A 22,365-nucleotide genomic window follows, 5' to 3' on the forward strand; every position below is an offset into this window, starting at 1 on the left:
AAAAAAAATAACTAAAAAAAATTAAAGTATTGTATATCTAATATTGTAAACAATAATAAGCAGAGGAACTATAATAAATTTTGAAAATTTTGTTCCTCTGCTTATTATTGTTTACAATATTAGATATACAATACTTTAATTTTTTTTAGTTATTTCTTCTTATCAAATGATTTAAATATGGGACATTCCACGTCAACACGGACAGAGCTCTAAACAAAAATTGCTTTGATGGATTTAAACGTTCTAGGGCTTAAAAGATTTCTACGTTCATGTACTTTAAGATGTCGATGGGCGTTTTTTGCAAAATTCCATTTCCGATGCCAATAGAACTGTCAAAAGTCAAAAGATCCAAAAATCTCAAAATACTTTTATGAATTAAAAGCAAAAAACGAGGTAAATTATTCTGTAACTCATTCTTTATCAGTTTTTAGGGTTCCCGAATATAAATCTAAAGTTTTTTTTTTTAAAATCCAAAATGGCGAATTCAATATGGCGGACAAAATTCAAATTTGATCAGATTCGATTAAAACTTGTTACTCGGGGGTTTTTAGGGTCGCTGATTACGAATCTGAAGTCACTTTTTAAAAATTCAAAATGGCGGATCCAATATGGCGGAAAAAATTTTCAAATTTGATCCGATTCCCTTAAAACGTGTTACTCGGGGGCTTTTGGGGTCGCAGATTATGAATATGAAGTTACTTTGTAGAAATTCAAAATGGCGGATCAAATTTTTTAATTTGATCAGATTTAATTAAAAAGTGTTACTCGGTGGTTTTTAGCGTATCTGATTATGAATTTAAAGTCTCAAACACAAAGTAACTTCATATTCATAATCTGCGACCCCAAAAGCCCCCGAGTAACACGTTTTAAGGGAATCGGATCAAATTTGAAAATTTTTTCCGCCATATTGGATCCGCCATTTTGAATTTTTAAAAAGTGACTTCAGATTCGTAATCAGCGACCCTAAAAACCCCCGAGTAACAAGTTTTAATCGAATCTGATCAAATTTGAATTTTGTCCGCCATATTGAATTCGCCATTTTGGATTTTAAAAAAAAAACTTTAGATTTATATTCGGGAACCCTAAAAACTGATAAAGAATGAGTTACAGAATAATTTACCTCGTTTTTTGCTTTTAATTCATAAAAGTATTTTGAGATTTTTGGACCTTTTGACTTTTGACAGTTCTATTGGCATCGGAAATGGAATTTTGCAAAAAACGCCCATCGGCATCTTAAAGTACATGAACGTAGAAATCTTTTAAGCCCTAGAACGTTTAAATCCATCAAAGCAATTTTTGTTTAGAGCTCTGTCCGTGTTGACGTGGAATGTCCCATATATTTTTTTAATTGTTTATTTTAATTCTACTAATTACCGATAAATGTTGCAAGTATTGTTTTAATATTTGTGTACGGAACCCGCCATTGCAGTGCGAGTACAACTCGCACTTGTCCAATTTTTTTTTATTTTTAGTTAAGAAATTAAAGTCAGAAAACAATCTCTTATTTATTCTCTTAAAATTTCACTCTTCCTTAAAATATTTAATGCCACGTGTTTAAACTAAAAAAAATTTAAAAAAAATTTTTTTTTTTAAAAAAAAAATAAAAAAAAAATTAAAAAAAAAATTTTTTTTTAAAAAGTTTCTTAAATAAATTTTTTGTCGTCAGACTGTAATAATACACCAGGATACCAATTTCCAGCTCATTAGGTCAAATAATGTAAAAGTTAGGGAAAACAAATTTTTTTTTTAAATTTTTTAGTTTTTCCTTGACAACGCTATGGCCATCATTACATATCAAGTTCTCTATATTTTTCCTGTAATATTCGAGTAAAAATACACCAGCATGCAAAATTTCAGCTCTCCATGTCGAATAGTTTAGAAGTTAAGGGGGGGGGGGGGAATGGTCACTTTTTATGCATTTTTGGCCAAAAATCTTGTTATTTCCTTGACAACGCTATGCCCATCACGTCCAATCACATTCGCTATATTTTTCCTGTAATCTACGAGTGAAAATACATATCTGGACCAAATTTGAGCTCTTTAGGTCAAATAGTTTAGCCGCTAGGGGGGGGGACACGATTTGGCTACGGACAACAGAGTCTCACCAATAGGGTTCCGCCGATACACCGTAGGTGTACGGAACCCTAAAAATGGTGGATCTAATATAGCTAAAAAAATTTCAAAATTTAATGCAATTCGCTTGAAACTTGTACCCAATAATAATATAATTTATTTTCATTACATAATAGTATGACGCTAGAATTTCTCAAAAGTGACTTCAGAGTTAGAATCAGCGACCCTATTAACCCCCGAATAATAAGATTTAAACGAACCTAATCAAATTTTAAAAACTATTAGCCATATTGGATCCGTCGTTTTCAATTTCTAAAAAGTGATTTCAGATTCGTTATCATCGACCTAAAAACCCCCGAGTAACAAGTTTTAAAAGAATCTGATCAAATTTGATAATTTTGAAACAATCTATTAATTTCGTTTGTTAGCATTTATTCATTTATAACGCTACAGTGTCTTATAAAAAATTTTAATTAAAAAAGCCATACGGCAAAAGTAACTATGTATTACAAGCTGTAATTTTTGAAAAATTACAATGTTAATTAATGAGAATGACCCATATACATATATACACAAGTATAAAATAGTCTACGAGTGCAACAGTAACGCTCCTATATGTAATTTGCTTGAATCTCACTCGCACTCATGCTTACTACTAATTCATAGTTTCTCTCTCTCTATCTCTGCTCACTGGTCACTCAATAGACTGCCTACTTGTTGAAAGAAACCCTTTAAACAATAGGCCAGGTACTCGAGCAAAGCTTTCGTTTCTCTTTAAATTTTATATATACCCTACTAAAAATAAAATCAGGAATGGTCAGACAAATGGTCAGGCCGCCTGACCACTTTAATCCAGTTTTCTTACGATTCTGGATGGATCTCGTCAGAAATCTATCACAACTGATCAGGAGGAAGTTTAAAGTGGTCACAAGTTTGCTACTATCCCCTCCTCTTTGTTGACCCCGCCCATATTTGGTGACTATTTGAGACCATTTGTATCTCATTTTTGACCATATTTTTAAGCCACTTCTGTTTTATTTATTTAAACAATATGCAAAAAGTTGCAACAAATTAATTTTAAAAAATATATTTTAATCATTAATATCAGTTTGTTTACATACGGAACAACTTGAAACTAATTCCCGGAATTAAATTAAAATTTGGACCCTACGGGGATCGAACCCCGACGCATGACCTAACCTAGTGCCTAAACTAACTGCCCTAACGACTGCGACTACCGAACCGACTTACATATTTCTGGATTCAACTGTCTATATAAAGAGCAACTGTAAAATAGTAAAATTCAATTACCAAAATTATCAATAAATCAGAATAAACTGTTTAATAATTTTTATTAATTAATTATATTTCAATTTAGTTATAATAGGTTATGTGAATTAATAAAAATTAACATTATTAATTGAATTAATAATAAATTAAGTCTTAACTTTACAATTTGGAATGTTTCATAAACTATAATACGAATACAGATTAATAATAATTATTATTATATCTGCATTTAAAATGAATTTAGTATTTAATATTAATTTAATTTAACATTATAATTTATAATAATAATGAATTATTAATGCAATATTGAAATTTTTATAAATTTTAAATTTAAATTATTAATAATCATTATAGTAAGAAATTATTCTATTAATGATTAATAATAATTTAAATATAACTGTATTTCAATTATAATGCAAATACTTCTCATAATATGTACTGACTGGTATAGTAAATTACTAATATTATGAAACAAAATTTATTATTAATTAACTATATTAAATAATTACAAGTAAATATACATATATTAAATTAATATATTATAAATATACATTAAATAAATATATTAAATAATATTAAAAGAATGGTCCGAATGTTTTGATTTATAGAATAATGTATTCTGAAATGTAAAAAATAAATTTGAAAGATTTTATATGTATACATATATAAATTTTCATTAGACTTTACCAAAATTAGAAAGATGTACCAAAGTTTTTATAGGTTATGTGTTCACACATTTCAGAAATAGTCAAGAATTTCAGAAATGGTCACAGCTTCGAAAATGGTGGGAGTAAAGTGGGAGGAGCTTGGAAAGTATTTGGTTAGGAATGGTGAGAAACGCTCGAAAACGTCAGAAGTGGTGAGACTGTTCAGGAATGTTCAGAAATTCTGACCATTCATGACGATTCCTGATTTTATTTTTAGTAGGGTATATACATATATTTCAAATATCTTTGTCTCCTTCTTTCTAGATACTAAATAACATTATCGGTCCCTGTTTATAACTTATAAACAGAGACCGATAATGTTATTTAGTATCTAGAAAGAAGGAGACAAAGATATTTGAAATATATGTATATATATGTTAGGCTCAAAAGCCGAAAACGGCCAATGGCCGAAAAAAACAGCCAAACCTAGTTTTGGCAAGTGCAGTTTTGCCAAAACTGGGTTTGGACGTTTCACTTCGGCCATTGGCCGTTTTAAATTGCCAAAACTAGTTTTGTCAATTTGACTTTTGTCAAAACTAGTTTTGTCAAATGTCGATTTGCCAAAACTAGTTTTGGCAATTTTACTTTTGTCAAAACTAGTTTTGTCAATTTGACATTTGCCAAAACTAGTTTTGTCAATTTGACATTTAACAAAACTAGGTGTTATGGATGCAGAGCTGAAAAAAAATACGTCAATATTTCGAGGCCTATAATTGACATTTATTTATCGTTGTGTGAAGAGTGTTAACTAAAGAAAAAGACTAAAAAACGTGGATTAGTTGTTCGTCCTATATTGTCCAGTAAAATGAATAGTAGATGCCAAGTGGACCTCATCGATATGCAAAGCGAAAAGGACGGCGATTTTCGCTTTATTATGAATTACCAGGACCACTTGACGAAATTTACCATGCTCCGCCCTTTGAAGAATAAAACCGCTGACGAAGTTGCATATCATTTACTTGATATATTTTGTATATTTGGTGCTCCAAATATTCTCCAGTCCGACAACGGCCGCGAATTTCGGAACCAAATACTTACAAATCTCGCACAAAAGTGGCCCGGATTAAAAATGGTTCACGGGAAACCCCGCCACTCGCAAAGTCAGGGCTCAGTAGAAAGGAGTAATCAAGACGTGAGAGATATGCTTGTTACATGGATGGCTGACAACAACACTAAAAATTGGTCAGAAGGATTGCGCTTCGTTCAGAGCAAGGAAAATCAGGTTCTCCATATAGGCATTAAAACTAGTCCCTATGAAGCAATGTTTGGCTGTCCACAGAAAATTGGATTGATTGATTCACCATTATTGGAAGAGGTTTACTCTTCCATTGAGACTGAAGAGGAACTGGAGCAACTTTTGAATACCAAAAACACTGAAGGTGTGGGTGACGAAAATGCAATAGCTGAGAATGCTTATATTGACGAGGAAGTTTCGTTACTTACTAATAAGTGTCATATTTGTGGACTTGAAATCGACGATACTTCTATCTCCGATAAAATGACTGACGAAGGCAAACTTATCTGCAATGTGTGCTGTAGAAAGAAAAAAATCATCAATACACGGGGAGCAGCAGCAAAAGGACTACAACAACAAGCAGAAAAAATGCTTGCAAAATCTAACGAAACATTAGCACCGGTTCCTGTTGGATCAAATGTCGTTCTCACAATTTGAAATGCCTCACCTAGTTTTGTCAAATGTCAAATTGACAAAAACAGTTTTGGCAAAAGTCAAATTGACAAAACTAGTTTTGGCAAAAGTCAAATTGACAAAACCAGTTTTGGCAAAAGTCAAATTGCCAAAACTAGTTTTGGCAATTAGAAACGTCCAATGGCCAAATTTAAATTGCCAAAACTAGTTTTGGCAATTTAAAACGGCCAATGGCCGAAGTGAAACGTCCAAACCCAGTTTTGGCAAAACTGCACTTGCCAAAACTAGGTTTGGCTGTTTTTTTCGGCCATTGGCCGTTTTCGGCTTTTGAGCCTAACATATATATATAAAATTTAAAGAGAAACGAAAGCTTTGCTTGAGTACCTGGCCTATTGTTTGAAGGGTTTCTTTCAACCAGTAGGCAGGAGAGATGCCAGCGACCGTCTCCAAACGCAACTGAGCTTGCGCTACAACAAATGCTCTTATTGGTAGAATAAAACTTGTCCATTAGAATGCTTTATATATAAATCGTTTTAAATAAACGCGCTTTTTTTAACCAATAAGAGCATTTTTGTAGCGCAAGCGCAGTTGCGTTTGGGGACGGTCGTTGGCATCTTTGTTTATAACGCAGAAAATCTAACGCTATTGCTTTCTTTCTCTTTCGAAAGTAAATAACATTAGAATGTCTCTCTTTACCTAATTTGCATATCTACTCGTTTCATATTAAGGATAAAGTATATATATTGTATTTAAATGTATAGAATTAAAACCAATTATAGACAAAAAATTTGCACTGTTAATAAAAATTCATTTTATCTTAAAAATCATGTTGCTGTACAATAAAATGTTATTATTTATTGAAAAGTAAATCAAAAATCTTATTCTTTGCATCAAGACGAATCGATTGATGTATATAAAGTATATATTCTATTGAAAATTATAGAATTAATTACAATCAAATTTGAAAAATTCACTTTTTTACTAAAAATTTTTTTGTTTATTTAGATTTATATTACTGTACATAAGAAAATTTTATTCTTTCTATTAAGACGAATGCACTTTATTTTGTAAATGTTAAATTGTATTAAAAATGATTTAAAAATGAAATATATTTATCGTTAATGCTTCCTCCATGAGGAAGCAAATTTTTTTTGCTGATCGTAAAGAGGAAGCAAAATGTTCATGTAATGAACATCTGGATTTACAACTTGTTTTAATTGGCGAATCAGTGAAAAATGACTGAAATTTCAGTTATTTTTAACTGATTTTCAGTGAAATTACACTGATTCAAATCGCGAGAATAGAGTCACTGATTCTCAGTCAAATTTCACTGATTTTCAGTGGAATTTCACTGATTCAGATTTAGAGAGCATTTAAAGTTTGAGAATCATTTTAGTGCAATAATTGCATTCTTTGCAATTATTTGTTCAATTTGTGTATATGATAAATATCTATAGGTATTTAGGGTCGCTCTTTACGATTCTGAGGTCAGATTTGCAAAATTTTTAAAAATCGATTCGATTTGCCTGACATTTTTTACTCAGTGCTCGGGACGCCGGTCAGTTCAAGACCCCATAAAAACGAAAATATTCTTCGGATCAAAAAGTCGCTATACACACATATTCTGCATATATATAGCTTTAAAAAAAATTTTTTTTTAAATTAATTTTTTTGACTCCCGCAATGGGAACCTCCCCTTAAAGTGCACATTTTGAGCTTTAATATAAGACGTCTTAAAAATTGTTAGCCCATCAGGTTAAGGAGAAAAAATACTTAGAAAACACACAAAAACACGTTTTTTGGGTCTTTACCCACACTTTTCTCCAAATTCTGACGTGCTGGGCAATGTTGAGTCTATTTAGTTTCCTCAATATAATATATACCATTGGCTATAATTCTTTATTATAGAATAATTATATTAAAGTGTTAAGATATAAAATTTCAAAAAATACAAAATTTAAATTTTTTGTGAAAAATAGAAATAGCGATTAGGGGAGAGTGGGGCAAAATGGGATAGGCGGGTCGATATATATCATTCATATTGATAAGAAACTATCATTAATTATGAAGAACTTTAAATCTTTATTCTAAAAAATATAAATATTTATCGAAATTAACACACTAAAAAAAAAGTTTTACTTTCAGCCTATTTTTGAGGCTGAATTTAAGGTGTAAACGGAGTCAGCCCCGTTAAACAAGGACAGACTTATGTGAAATACATGGGCTGAATTTAAGGTGTAAACGGAGTCAGACTTTTTTTTCCTGTGAAAGTGCTTAAAAACTTTTTGGAATAATGCATTTAATTTGGCAAGTGTGGAATCTTTTTCAGCACTTATTCTAAAGTAATTTCCAGTAGAATAGATTGTTAAATTGTTTACAATAACTTAAAAACATTACATTTTGTTTTAATATGCAGTGTGGGGAATACCGGATGCTACGCCGTAGATATATTTCGTGACTAATTCCGGGAAAATTTAAATATATTTTTACTTTTTGTCAGAAAGAAAATTTCACTTTAAAACTCGAATACTTAAAAATAATTATGTAGATTAATATTTTTAACTGTTTACTTCTTTAATAGATGTTGCAGGTTCAATTTCAACCCCAGTGGCTCCAGATGATTCTGGATCGTCGATTTCCGTTTTCAATGAAAGTAGCAATCTACCGCGATAAATCGGTAATGGTACCGAACAATTTCCTATGCAGGAAAATTTTCTGGCTGATCCAATGCCATAAAAGTGGATGAATGAGGGTCCAAATGTAGGTAGAAATCCTGATGAAAACAAAAAAATGATGAATTGAATCGAAATTGAAACTAATTTTTTTACTTAATAAGTTTATCTTTTATATATATTTTTTTCTTACAGAATTTTGGGAAATCTACCTACAGATTCCTTGGATCCCGCACTCCAAGGAATATTTTTTTATTGTTGTTATTAGTATTAATTAATAGTAGTAAAATAATAATAATATTCTATAATAATAATAATAATAATAATAATAATAATGATAATAATAACATAAAAATTATATTATTGGTATTATTTTCATTTTTAGTAATAATTACTAATTATATTGCGGATTAAAGACTTTTATTTTGACGTTAAAAAATTATAAACTCTCGAGAATTTCATTATTATGATTATTAAATAATTTACACCAGTTAAATTTTTTATTATTATTTGGGAAATGTTTTTATTGATATTCTCGGACGGTAAGTGAAATTTTATCGACAATGAAAGTCTATAAAGAATTAGGATTTCTGTTTTCAATTGTTGTGCCATCTGTCGTTCAGAACTAGAAGACACACTGTAATTATTTAATTTCAATTGATATAAAAAAGAAAAGAATATAAATTATTATTTATATTATTATTAAAAATTGGAAAAATGCAAGCTAAACTCGCACAGAAATCGCGGGTTCTGTACACCAATAAACGTAAGAGACACAAAAACAAATACATTAACCATAGTGTAATCAATAAAACAGGAAGAAATTTTTTAGTACATTTAAAAAAAATTGTTTTTCCTCTTTTGATAACACTATGAATTAAGAAAAGAGAATTTAAGAAGCTTTAGTGAGAAATTAATTCGAAGAGATTGTTAACTTCCACCTTTAATAAAATTACTACCGAATAATAAATTCCTTTCCTTTAATTTAATGATTTAATTTTATTTATTTTAAAAATTGTTCCCTAATAAAAGAAATTAATTTTCAATGTTCATTTTGAAGAAACACCTTTTTCCTAGTGAATACTCGTCATTTATTGAATAACTCAGTTTCTTGCAAGTGCAGATATAATAATGAATTTAATATATAAAGGAACTAAGGAAGCACAGAATAATATGTATTTGCGAAACATACGTGCGTCGCTTCCGCCGTTTAAGTTACGTTAGGTGTTAGTTTTAAAATATGGTTGCGAGAGTTTGAGATGTCCAAGAGAATCGCAGATCGAGAAAGACTTTTAAATTCGTCCCGCCTGCAGATCTATCCAAGCCTCGAACAGGAAACAGAAAAAGCCCCCTATTTGGACAAAAAAATGGAAATCAGTTACACTGAGAGAAGTCCAGGGCGTAATAGTTCCCGCTAGACGTCGCTATAAGCTACTGTTCTTGTTGCGTTTGAGATGTTTCGAATCTAGGGCTCAGACGCCCCGAGTCCGTCAAACAATGTTCCCGCATGTGAGAGAACAACTCGTGGCCGAAACTAAAAGTTGTAAGTAATCCCGCTTCGGGACGTTCCACGTTTTTTATCGGGGCTTGAGACGTCCCGATCGAGGGTTCACATAAGAACATTCAAAATTATCACTCAAGCCTCGCACGGGACGTATTAGTTCCCGGACTTCTCTCAGTGTATACACAACTGATTGCTCAACTTCGCTTCTTTATGTTCGAGAACTATAGAATTATCTTGCAAGGAAAAATTGCTGAATTTGGTAATAAAAACTGCGAGTGTTGCAATTTGCTCGTCCTAGAGGACTCTTCTCACCTCTTAGCAATTTGTCCAGCCTATGTAGAAATTAGATTAAAATATTTTAGAAGTCAACAGGCTATAGAGGAACCTGGTGAGTTTTGGACGGATCTGCTGGCATCAGATGATGTTCAGAAGCTGAAGAGCGTTTTTATTTTTGTTGTAGAGATACTTAAAGTTCGTTCCTAAAATCAGACAGAATAATTTAATTTAAAAAAAATGAAGAAAAAAAAACTTTTTTTGTATAAATTCTTTGAATTTTAAGACAAAATAAATTCTATTCTATTCTAGTTTTAAAATATATGCACATGTATAAAGTATGTGATAGTGTGTTGCGTTTATAAGACAGTAGATGTATATACTGCGAATAATTTAAGTGATTCTAACAGAAAACGAATTTCTTAAAACGCATTGTTCGCTACGTTTAAATATGTAGAAGTTAAGGGGGGCACATAAATGATGAGGGACACCCGATTCACTCCACAAGAGTGCCGTCGGTTCATCTATGGTGTACGGAACCCTAAAAATGATGAAAATAACAATTACTCTGAGTCATGATAAATAAAAGTATTTACTTTTAAAATTTGAAAACCATTCAAATCGTCAACATCTTTAAGGAGGTTGTTTACAGGTATGCAGACCTTCAGAAAAAATATAGAATTGACATTAAAGAATTTTTTAATATTATTGTTATTCGTATCTTCTGGAAGAACAAATATCAAGTTTCAAGAAAAAAATTTGAAACTTACAAAAATTGTTTATTTAGTCATTTTCTATATTATGATCAAAGTTTTCTTCATATTACAATTAATAATAAATTAATAATAATTAATGAAATAATTAACTTGACTGCTCAGATTTATAAACAAATACACCGCTTTAAGGGGTTACACCACTCTAGAGCCCTAAAAAAGGCCTAACTTTGACAATTTATTTTAGGAGTATGGAAAAAATAATTGAATTTCTCTTTTTTAGGCTTTATTAAACATGTATTTAAGTATATAAAAAAATTTTTATTTTCACATGTTGATAAAAAATGGCGGCTTTTAAGCCAATCTTTGGAATCACCTTCTTCAAGAAGGCCTCTACGGGCGACCGTAATTCCAGGAACTCGTGATATCTGAATCAAAATCAATAACGGGATCTTAATCTACATAAGATTTGCTAGTAAAGTACGTACGATGTTAGTTTTACATCAATTTTTCGCAAAATGGCGGATTTTTTAAAAAAATGGTCAATTTTTGACCAAAAAAATTAGCATTAAATTGTTTATAAAAAAAAAGTTGCAATGATAACAAAAAAATCGTACGTACTTTACTAGATTATGTTACTGTGAAGCTACAGTTAAAATTTCAGGTGGATATGTGCTATAGTCTCCGAGAACCATGGTCGCCCGATTTGAAAAATGCAGTTTCGAGAAAAAGTTGTTTAAAGTTTTAAGTGTTGAAAATTTTGTTATATGTGATGCCGTTTTTCAGCTGACTGACTCATACATACAGCAGTATTAATGAACAAGCACTTCATAGCGACCTTTTGGAGAACTATTAGAGCCCTAAGGCCCTGTTGGTGCATTAGTGCAGAGGGGAAAGGGGTAGAAAGGGGACACAAGCCGCTCCGAACCCTCCGACATTACAGCGGATTAGAAAGGAAAAAAAATTATTTTTTCACCATTCTACCAATCGAATTATGTTTTTAGGACCCTAAAGTGTACTTTAAGCAAAAAAAAAAATTTTCGATTTTTTGAAAATCCTAGAGTGGTGTAACTCCTTAAAAATATGCTTATTTGTTTAAAATTTTTTTTAATTAAATCACTTCTTTAAACAAATAAGCATATTTTCAAAACGGTGTATTTGTTTATAAATCTGAGCGGTCAAGTTATAGAGAATAATTTTCTGAAGAAAATAAGCGATCATTGACTTAAATCGAATCAGTTTTGAAAAAGTTTAACCTTTTAATATGAAGAAAACTTTGATCATATAGAAAATGACTAAATAAACAATTTTTGTAAGTTTCAAATTTTTTTCTTGAAACTTGATATTTGTTCTTCCAGAAGATACGAATAACAATAATATTCAAAAATTCTTTAATGTCAATTCAATATTTTTCCTGAAGGTCTGCATACCTGTAAACAACCTCCTTAACAATTAAGACGGACGAGTGATAAAATTATTTTTATGTCTACATTATTAGTATAATTTATTTCTATTTTTGTCGTATTTTATTGCTTGAAAATAAAAGTAAAAAATTAGAAAAAGAATAAGTTTACTTCAAATTCTGAAAAAATGGAATTTTTTATTATTAAATATTGTTTTAATATTTTTACCATTTTCACCAGCATGTGATATATCCTTTAGATTTAAAGTATAAATAGCAATTTCATTGCTACTGCAACTACGTATTCGATTTTTCAAAGCAATTCTAACACGATGAAATAGAGGCGGAAACATTTCTTTGATAATGATTTTTTCATCAAATCTGTATTCGAAAGTGCGTTTTCCTTGACTTGTTACTGCCTAATTTGAACATAATTATTTTACTTATTAATTTTTTTACATTTTTATGGTTTTTTTAAATACCAAAAAAATGAAAATAAATTGTTATTGTTATTAAGGGGGGGTAAGGTTTTAACGGTGAAAAAAGAGCATGATTTAAAAATTTTATTTTTGTCGATACGCAAAAAGTTAATTTATTTTATCGCTTTGCATATAATATTGCAACATTTGAACAATATTTCTCTAAATTTTCATGATAAATTATTAAGAATTGAGCGAGATAATGAGATTTTCCGCAGGCGACTTAAAAAAAATTGATTTGCGGTGTACGCTCTAACACGCAACAGAATCATCTAAATCAAAAAAATCAAAGTGCATATGTCAAAGAAGATGTTTTTTGAGATAAGTCTGGGAGCTTTTTTTTAAATTACTTGTCAAAATTTATACACTGGTGTGAATAAAAAATCTCCAATTGTTCCTTAAAGCAAATGTTTTAAGTTAAAAATGTTACGTCATCGCGACGTATATTTATACTTTGATATTTTGTAAATTATTTAAAATCTGAATCCTCCTATTCTTGTAACCCAATCAAATCGATCCAATTCTCTGACACCTGAACAGCAGATACCATATAATATTATCATTGACGATTGTCTCCCCCTACAGGGTCACTCACTGGACTAATACAGGGACGAAGCACTTGCGCCTAAATTAATCAATAGAAAAAAAATTACCCAGAAGTAATAAAAGTGGGTGGCATTATAATTTCTTTCCATTGCAAGCAACCTATAAAAGGTGACTTCGCGTCTTCTTCGTGTCAGTCCAGCAATCGCGAATTGTATTGTCATCGAGTTTATTCTTTAACTCCAGTTTCAAAAATTTCTTCAAGTACCAAGTGCATTCTTCAAGTCTCGTCTTAGTCCAGTTCATTCAAGGAGATAATTTCTACTGCGGGGCACATTTCTATTTTTCTAAGGACTGCATTACTTCTACTTCAACGTCAAGTCAATAATTCTGTCACTCCTTGGCTGAGGGGTGTTTTATCTAATATACATCGACACCTAATCTTTGGACCTTTCACTTTGGCTGGCCCAAAAACAATTTAAGGGAAATCTACTGCATTCTCTGTTAGTCTGTTTCCGCTAGACAACGTAATTTCTTCGACCTCAAACACTGAAGGAGGTATCACTTGTTAGGTCTACGACTCTAAGAATAATTTTAAAAGATAAGTAACTAATACTTTTAAATTTTGTTTCCATTTAAATTCTCGATTGATATCACAAAGTTCTAATTTTGTTTCAGTATCCCTGAAGACATCTGGATTTACTCTTTCTCTCTGATTCTAATTGCAAAGGATTCAAATAAAAACCTTAATAATTTAACTTCAATTTAACAGTTACTCTTTCTTACAAGCTGTCCCTTAATATTAGAGCCTTCCGCTGTGTGAATGAATCAGGTTTGAATCACCGATGAAGGACAATTTAAATATATATAATTTGGGTTATGTTTACCCTATTGAAAATCCCCATATGGGAAACCACATGGGATCCTATGTCAAAAACCATGTAAAACCCTACTTCCATGAAGGAAACCACGTGGTTTACCATGTGGTTTCCCATGTCAAACCATATATGAAATTGAGACAGGATTTTAGTTAGGAATAGACATGGGGAATTTGAACAGTTCATCTATGCATAAAACCATATCAAATCCCACATGTTTTTCCCAGTCAAATCCTAAACCGAATTCCATGTGAAAAACAGTATCATTTATTTATAATTATTTTCCCAAGTCAATCCCCAAGTGAAAAACAGTATCATTTATTTATAATTATTTTCCCATGTCAAATCCTAAACCAAATCCCATGTGAAAAACATTATCCGCCTTATTGAATATCCCTACATGGGAATCCACTTGGAATTTTACAAGGGATTTCACATAGGATTTTATATGGGAATTGACATAGGATTTTATGCAAGATTTCACCTAGGATTTAATGAGACATCACATAGTATTTTATTAAAGATCCAATGAAGAAATTTTCAAAGGATTAAAAATTATTTAATAAAAAATTAAATAATAAATAGTATTAGTGTTACAAGTCATCAAAAAAGTAAAAAAACGATCATTTGAAACACGTCCTCTCTGCTACAGGTTCTCAGCTTTTATATACTTCCAGAGTCGTCTCAAGAGCGAGAGAAGTCACTTTCGCCACCTAGCGGTGAAAGTATAGGAGCGACAGTAATCTTTAACATTACTAAGAAAACCATGTGGAATACCACGTAGGATTCCATGTGGTTTCCTACGTGGGGATTTACATGGGATTTTACTTAGGAATTTAAGTAGAAATAAATTCCTAAATGAATTCCTAAGTAAAATCCCATGTAAATCCCCATGTAGGAAACCACATGGAATCCTATGTGGTATTCCACATGGTTTCCTTAGTAATGTTAAAGATTACTGTCGCTCCTATACTTTCACCGCTAGGTGGCGAAAGTTACTTCTCTCGCTGTTCAGACGATTCTGGAAGTATATAAAAGCTGAGAACCTGTAGCAGAGAGGACGTGTTTCAAATGATCGTTTTTTTACTTTTTTGATGACTTGTAACACTAATACTATTTATTATTTAATTTTTTATTAAATAATTTTTAATCCTTTGAAAATTTCTTCATTGGATCTTTAATAAAATACTATGTGATGTCTCATTAAATCCTAGGTGAAATCTTGCATAAAATCCTATGTCAATTCCCATATAAAATCCTATGTGAAATCCCTTGTAAAATTCCAAGTGGATTCCCATGTAGGGATATTCAATAAGGCGGATAATGTTTTTCACATGGGATTTGGTTTAGGATTTGACATGGGAAAATAATTATAAATAAATGATACTGTTTTTCACTTGGGGATTGACTTGGGAAAATAGTTATAAATAAATGATACTGTTTTTCACATGGAATTCGGTTTAGGATTTGACTGGGAAAAACATGTGGGATTTGATATGGTTTTATGCATAGATGAACTGTTCAAATTCCCCATGTCTATTCCTAACTAAAATCCTGTCTCAATTTCCCATATGGTTTGACATGGGAAACCACATGGTAAACCACGTGGTTTCCATCATGGAAGTAGGGTTTTACATGGTTTTTGACATAGGATCCCATGTGGTTTCCCATGTGGTTTCCCATATGGGGATTTTCAATAGGGTAGTTTCGTTCTGTGACAACAAGAACATGATATTAGTCGTTTGTTTAAAGCAATTTAAAAAATTATCACAAAGTTATAATAATTATCACAAAATGATCACTTCAATTTTTCAATTTATTTTTTTGGAAATTATATGGTTTTTTCAATTGAAACTACTTTATTTCATACTTAAGAGTAAGAGTTTTGAGTTGCGCAAAATTAATTGTTAAAAATATTAAAGCTTTTTGTTGGTATTGCAACGATATAACCAACTAGCTGAAAAAGGAGACAACATCAGGAAAGTTTTATGACGGTCGTCCTAGGTAGATTTAGACCCTAACCTAGGACATTGCTTGATGTACACTGTCAATTCAGTAACTCACCAGACTCGTTGACAGAACCATCTCAAACTTATTTTTGTCATTGCTTAATAACCTCAAAGACTTTGTATCTCAATTTGATTGCTCATTTGCTTTTATTAATAAACAGTTATATACGAGTGTTTTAAGGGGACACCCAAGTCACCTAAAAACAATGCAAAAAGAGTCAACTTTCGGTACACTTTTCTCGAAAATTATTATTCCAATTGCGTTCGCCCTTTTTTCATTGGATTACAAATATAATCAATTATATGAATAAGAAGTAATACGACGTTATCTTCAATAGAAACTTTTTTATGAATATTTATACCAAAAGCAAAATAAAAATTCCATTTTCTCTGATTCATTGACTCATATCTCCGTTTGTACAACTCAAAATGATGTTAAACTTCTTATTCGTATTCTTGGAACCTTACTGAACAAAGTAAAAAAAAATTACAAATCTGTTTAGTAGATTCGGAGAAAAGTGTACCGAAAGTTTAAAAAATTGGAAAAAAACAATTTTTACAGGAGACACGAAGAAAGAAAAAATACCAAAAACTCATGTTATTCAGAATCATGTAATCAGATTTTTATGAAATTTGGAATACTTGGGTTCTTGGGAGCGCTGATTACGAATCTAAAGTCGGTTTTCAAAAATTCAAAATGGCGGATTCAATATGGCGGACAAGTTTTCAAAAATTGACTGAATTTTAATTAAACTTGACTTATTTGGGTTTTTGGGGACGCTGATTTCAAATTTAAGGTCAGATTTCAAAATTTCAAAATGGGGGATTCAATATGAGGGACAAATTTCCAAAAATTGATTGAATCATTATTCCTTCTGAAATTCAAATTTCTTTCTTATGAATTGTTCGTATTTCTCGAGAAATTCGCTCCTTTTTGTTTATTTATGGCAACAAAGTTCACTCTGCGTGTTGTATGTTCATGTAACAGTTCTACCCTCAAAATTTATAAATTGGAGATATTTTAGACTAAATGAGCCAATAATGCCTGGAGTAAAAGTGTTCAATAAAAGTAGAAAAATTGAGGGAAAAAAGAGGCTAAATTCCTCATCCTCTATTTCTAGTACTGATCGTTCGTGTTCGGTTTCACCGGTTTCTCATTTGAGCTCCTCAGAACAGAAGATTTTGAAAAATCTGGATGAATATAAGGATTATAGTTCAAGTGAAAAATATGATCTTATTGATGTGAATGTTCTCAGAGAAGCACAAGCTAAAATAACAATGTACAAGTTCTGCAAAGGGGAAGTACGATTTTGCTATTTTGAGTTTTTAAAATATAATCTCTGATTTAAAAACGGCGATATAAAAATCCCCAAGTAACAAGTTTGAAGCAAATATAATTAATTTTTTTAAATTTCGTGCTCCATATTGGATCCGCCATATTGGATTTTTGAATCATGTAGAGAAATATTTATGGAGTCGTGAATTATTCATTTTTAGTATAAAAATAGAAAATTTGAATAAAATCTAATAATTCATAAATGATTCATTGATGAATTTCAGGAAATATTATTTTTAACCCGTTGCCTGTTTGCGACCCAACGTTGGGTCGTGAAAAAAGATGGCCCAGACTGTTTGCGACCCAACGTTGGGTCGTAAAAGTTTTAGCAAAAAATAGAAATTTGTTATTTAAATTATAAAATAAATTCTTTTATATAATTATTTACATACTATATGTATCAATGATACTAGAAAAAGTAATAAATAAATAATTGTTTATTATTTTTAAGTAATATAACAATTTAAAAGATTTTGATGGACATTTTGGGGCACTAAAATGAATATTTTTCCAAACAGTGAAGGGGTTAAGAAAAAGTATCTAACTTTGCAAATTTATTTAAGATACTTCTACTCTTCAGAAAATGTTTTAAAAAGTCTTGTTCTATTCCTAATTGAGTCTACTTTTAGAAAATCAAATAAAAAAAATCGATTTTTTGTCATTTTTCCACTTAGGTGTCCCCTTAAACTAAAGATACATCTTATCATTTATTCAACCCTTCTATTATTTTTACTCTAAACTCCCATAATAATTCTAACACTTTTCTTCTTTGAAGAAGATTGACTTTGTTGCTCCATTAGATTAGTTTTATTTGATTCGCGAGTTTTTCTATTAAAAATACACGCTAATATCGTGCACGTAATCCAAAATAAAATTACACTGATTCAAAAATAATAATTTGCATGTTTTAATACTAAATATATTCAATATATCAGTAATCATCGTGAAGTAATTTTAACTTAAAACTGAAGACAAAGTTTGAACATTTTTATCAAAAATAAAACTAAGGTCTAAAAATTTTTAAAATGCATATAATCATAGAAAAACATTATACTTACTAACACTATTTTTAAATAATTTCTAAGAGTTCGAAAAAACCATAAAAATTTAGTTTTCTTATAGAAGTCCTATTGGAGACATGTTAAAAAGGCTTCGGAGATGAAATTATTTTAGTTATTGCATAAATTCAGTTGAATAAAATTGTTTAATTTGTTTTAATAATGATAAGTAAGTGCTAAATTTTTACTATGGAAATTGATAATAATTATTAGAGAGTAGATTTTGTAAAATTAATCAAGACATCAAAAATGTCACTTTCAGAAGAATCACCCATGTATGTAAAAACCGGTAATGTAACCTGTGATACTTAATTGTTCGTGCAATAGCAGGAACATTCAGTGTAAATAATTTAACTAGTAAACACCCTCTCATATAAAACTATTAATAATAAAACAGCCTAATTTTAAAACCCGAATAACACTGCGTTACAAAAAAAAATGTTGATGGAAATCGATTTTTACCATAATCTCGCTATGCCAGCAATTTTTACTATTTTGAGATAGTTTTTTTTAATAAAAATAGGTTTCGCGTGATTGTCAATCATCTTTCTATTTTTTGCTTTAAAGTTGATAATTTAAGTTTTTATTTGAGCCGTTTTAGAGATTTTTTAGCATGCTGCGTGTTTATTTTGCAGTGCTTCAAAAAGTGCTAAAAATGTTATTTTTTGACACTTTAATCTTGTTTTTTATAGGACTGACAGAATGAAAAACTTTTTTTTTGGCATAGGTATTCTTATTCAGTGATACCTAAAGTTTCAATAAATATAAGAATTTTTAAATAAACACTACATCAACATTTTTTGTAATCTAGTGTAATTTATTAATTATTATTAATTTAAAATATTTTTGTACTTTAGAAAATTTTCTCCTGTCTATCTACTCGAAATGTAACTTTAACCAGATTTCCTGATTACAGACAAGGCACCTTTTAGAGTCCTATTCTAAATATTGCATAAATTTTTGTACGGAATGAAAAAACCAATTAGTTAATATTATGAAAAAAACTTTTTTAATTATATTTGAAAGAGAAACAAAACTTCTCATCAGACAATCATAAAGTGGAGTCAACATACGATCTCTATAAATCTCAGTTAATCTGACTATATTTTCCTGTTAAAGTTTTTAGAGTGACAACAAGAAAAATAAAAATTGTCGTAACAGTGATGATGTATGTATATATACTATCATAATGTTGTCCCTTAAGTATTCATAATAAATTTTACAGGTCATAAAATTGTTTTATGTTTAGATCGCGCATGAGACTTTTTCTTCTTCTTTTCTTGTATATTACTTTAAAAACATGTTCCGCAAATGTATTTGACTTATAAATAGATATAAGAGTTGTACTTTTATATTTTGTTTTTTGCTTTCTCATTTTTTATGAGTAAGTTTTTCTTACTTTCATTCCTGCAAAGGATATTTGCACAAATGGGTTTATATCTTTTGGGTCTCGTGAGCAGCGACAAGAACCAATCGAACCTGCCAATCCATCGACTCGGTAGATTATAAAAATATAACTTGCTCTAAGTCTTGTAGGCTGCAAACCGTCACCCAAGGGAAGCAATAAATTTCTACAGTAGAATTTTTGAAATTTATTATAAAGTTCACTGAATGTGTGTAAAAGAGATATTTTTTTAATTTATTGTTTTATTTGATATATTATATTAAAAAATTATGTAAATACAATGAGTATAAAAGAATAAGATTTTTGATAATTTTAAAATTTTGCTAACAATTACCCCTCGATATCATCTTCGCCGTCAGTTTCCGGATGAACTTTCACTTTTTCACCTCTCGCCTGAACATTAATGTTACATTTAACATAACCCTTTGCTCCTGCTAGAGGATCTTTTGGATTCGTGAGCATAGCCCATTTGTGATAGTATTCATGACCTTTTAGTAACAGTAAAGAATCTAAACTCACTTACATTAAATACTTTGATTTAAATTGTTTTAACTATAGATATTTAATTTAATTTAAATAAAAATTTTAACACAAAACGTTACTTTATTTATGAATCTGAAGTTGATAACGTTTTCAATGACGCAAAAAATTTTTTTTTTAAACCAAGAAGCAAATAATTTTTCATAAAAAGTACTTAATTATTATTTTCATTACATCCTAAACAGATTTTCAATCCAATCGGGGCGGAGAAGATAATACTTACTGAAAGTTTAAGTTTTTTTTCATTTCATTTCGTCGACGTAAACATTGGTAACTTCAGTTTCATCTTTATTTTGATGAAATTATTTAATTTTAGGTCTTTAAAGAGATAACAAATTTTTTTGTGAAATAAGATATATAATGAACTATATGGTGTATATAAGTAAGTGCATGCTTGGAAGTACCTGGCTGATCCCAGACTGTAGCGACTTCGAAAACAATGCTACCGTAAAATTTGATTCGCTTCAGGCAACCTCTCAAATAAACTGATATGATAATTTTCGTACTCAGAAAAACGTCAAAACTACTTGATAGGTTGAATACAAAATACTAAAATATAGTTATAATGAATAATTTATAGTATTAATAAAGGCAATATAAATAAATGGTTAATAATTAATATCTAAACAAATCTGATCAATAATAACTAATACTTAATAATACATGAAAACTAAGACTATTTATTTGTATAAGACTATATTTAATTAAATAGTCATAAATTAGTGCAAATAATGAATAATCAATAGAATAATAAAAAAACATATATTAAGAACTTATTTATAATATTTTTTTATTTCGTTACTAAATGAATGAATGAATTTATATGTAGTAATTAATTTCTAATTATTTAAATACTCAATTATTTTAATAATTAATGAATCATTAACTATAAGTTATTAATTAATAAATAATTTAACATATTAATTTTTGTTCGCAAAGTATGTGCCATAAAATTAAAAAGTTTTGAATTGAGAATTAATTTAGTAAAATTAAATGTTCACCTCATTATAAAAGGGGTTATCTGTACGTTCTCGAACAACTGTCCTTTTTTTCTGATTGCCGACTTTTACAATGACCAAGGGATTAATGTTTTGCTGCAAATGTCTTGCTTCGAGAATTGTCACCGAAACTTGATAAGAGCCATGTTTAGGATTTCTTTTCACAAGAGGCATATTTTTTCATTTCTCTTTATTTCTACTTTGAAATGTCAACAATGAATTTGCCTCGAAACACACACTATAAAAAAACTCTTTCTTTTGTTTAATTTGTCAAAAAAATTATTCCTTTTTGTAAATAAATCTATATTTGAATATTTTTCACTTCTAATCTGACTTACCTTTTTAAATATATTTTTAAACATTAGACAAAATGAAACGACAATATCAATAATAGATAATAATAAAAATATAATTTATTACATATGGTAATAGTTTAGTAGGATGAAATTTATTTGTTTCACGAGCAGCGCTGCTGTGGATAAGGAAGAGAATTCCTGGCAATGACTTATTCCGCCCTTGTAAGTAACACATTTTATGGTAACTTAACGGCAGATTTACCTACAAAATAAAACATGAATACTTTTCTATCGACTAATGATCGGCGGGATATTTTTTCTTATAATGTATACTTCAATTTTAAAAAACCAAATTTAAAAGTTCAGAACATACGAGAAAATCAAAACAATTTTTCAAACGAGAAATATTTATTAAATAAATAAATAAAATACAATGAGAGTAGGTAATAATAATAATATTAATATCTAAAATCTATAATACATTAAGATAACAGTAATTATCAATCTAAGTCAGGATAATTATTGTTATTTTAATTTGATA

General features: G+C 29.8%; 1 protein-coding gene across 1 annotated transcript in view; it reads right to left on the reverse strand.

The window, feature by feature from the left end:
- Window positions 1-21,702, reverse strand: part of LOC122497640 (otoferlin-like) — a 202,637-nt gene extending 180,935 nt beyond the window's left edge. Inside the window, exons 1-7 of the mRNA XM_043604881.1 lie at window positions 21,532-21,702; window positions 20,935-21,079; window positions 20,325-20,478; window positions 20,065-20,156; window positions 19,985-20,034; window positions 12,512-12,701; window positions 8,289-8,491 (exon numbers count right to left, since the gene is read on the reverse strand). Of these exons, the coding sequence (XP_043460816.1) occupies window positions 8,289-8,491; window positions 12,512-12,701; window positions 19,985-20,034; window positions 20,065-20,156; window positions 20,325-20,478; window positions 20,935-21,079; window positions 21,532-21,702 (1,005 nt within the window). The remainder of the gene's footprint in view (window positions 1-8,288; window positions 8,492-12,511; window positions 12,702-19,984; window positions 20,035-20,064; window positions 20,157-20,324; window positions 20,479-20,934; window positions 21,080-21,531) is intronic.
- Window positions 21,703-22,365: the final 663 nt, after the last annotated feature.

Source organism: Leptopilina heterotoma, unplaced genomic scaffold (assembly GCF_015476425.1).
Source record: "Leptopilina heterotoma isolate Lh14 unplaced genomic scaffold, ASM1547642v1 Lhet_135, whole genome shotgun sequence".
In the NCBI taxonomy this organism is placed as follows: domain Eukaryota; kingdom Metazoa; phylum Arthropoda; class Insecta; order Hymenoptera; family Figitidae; genus Leptopilina; species Leptopilina heterotoma.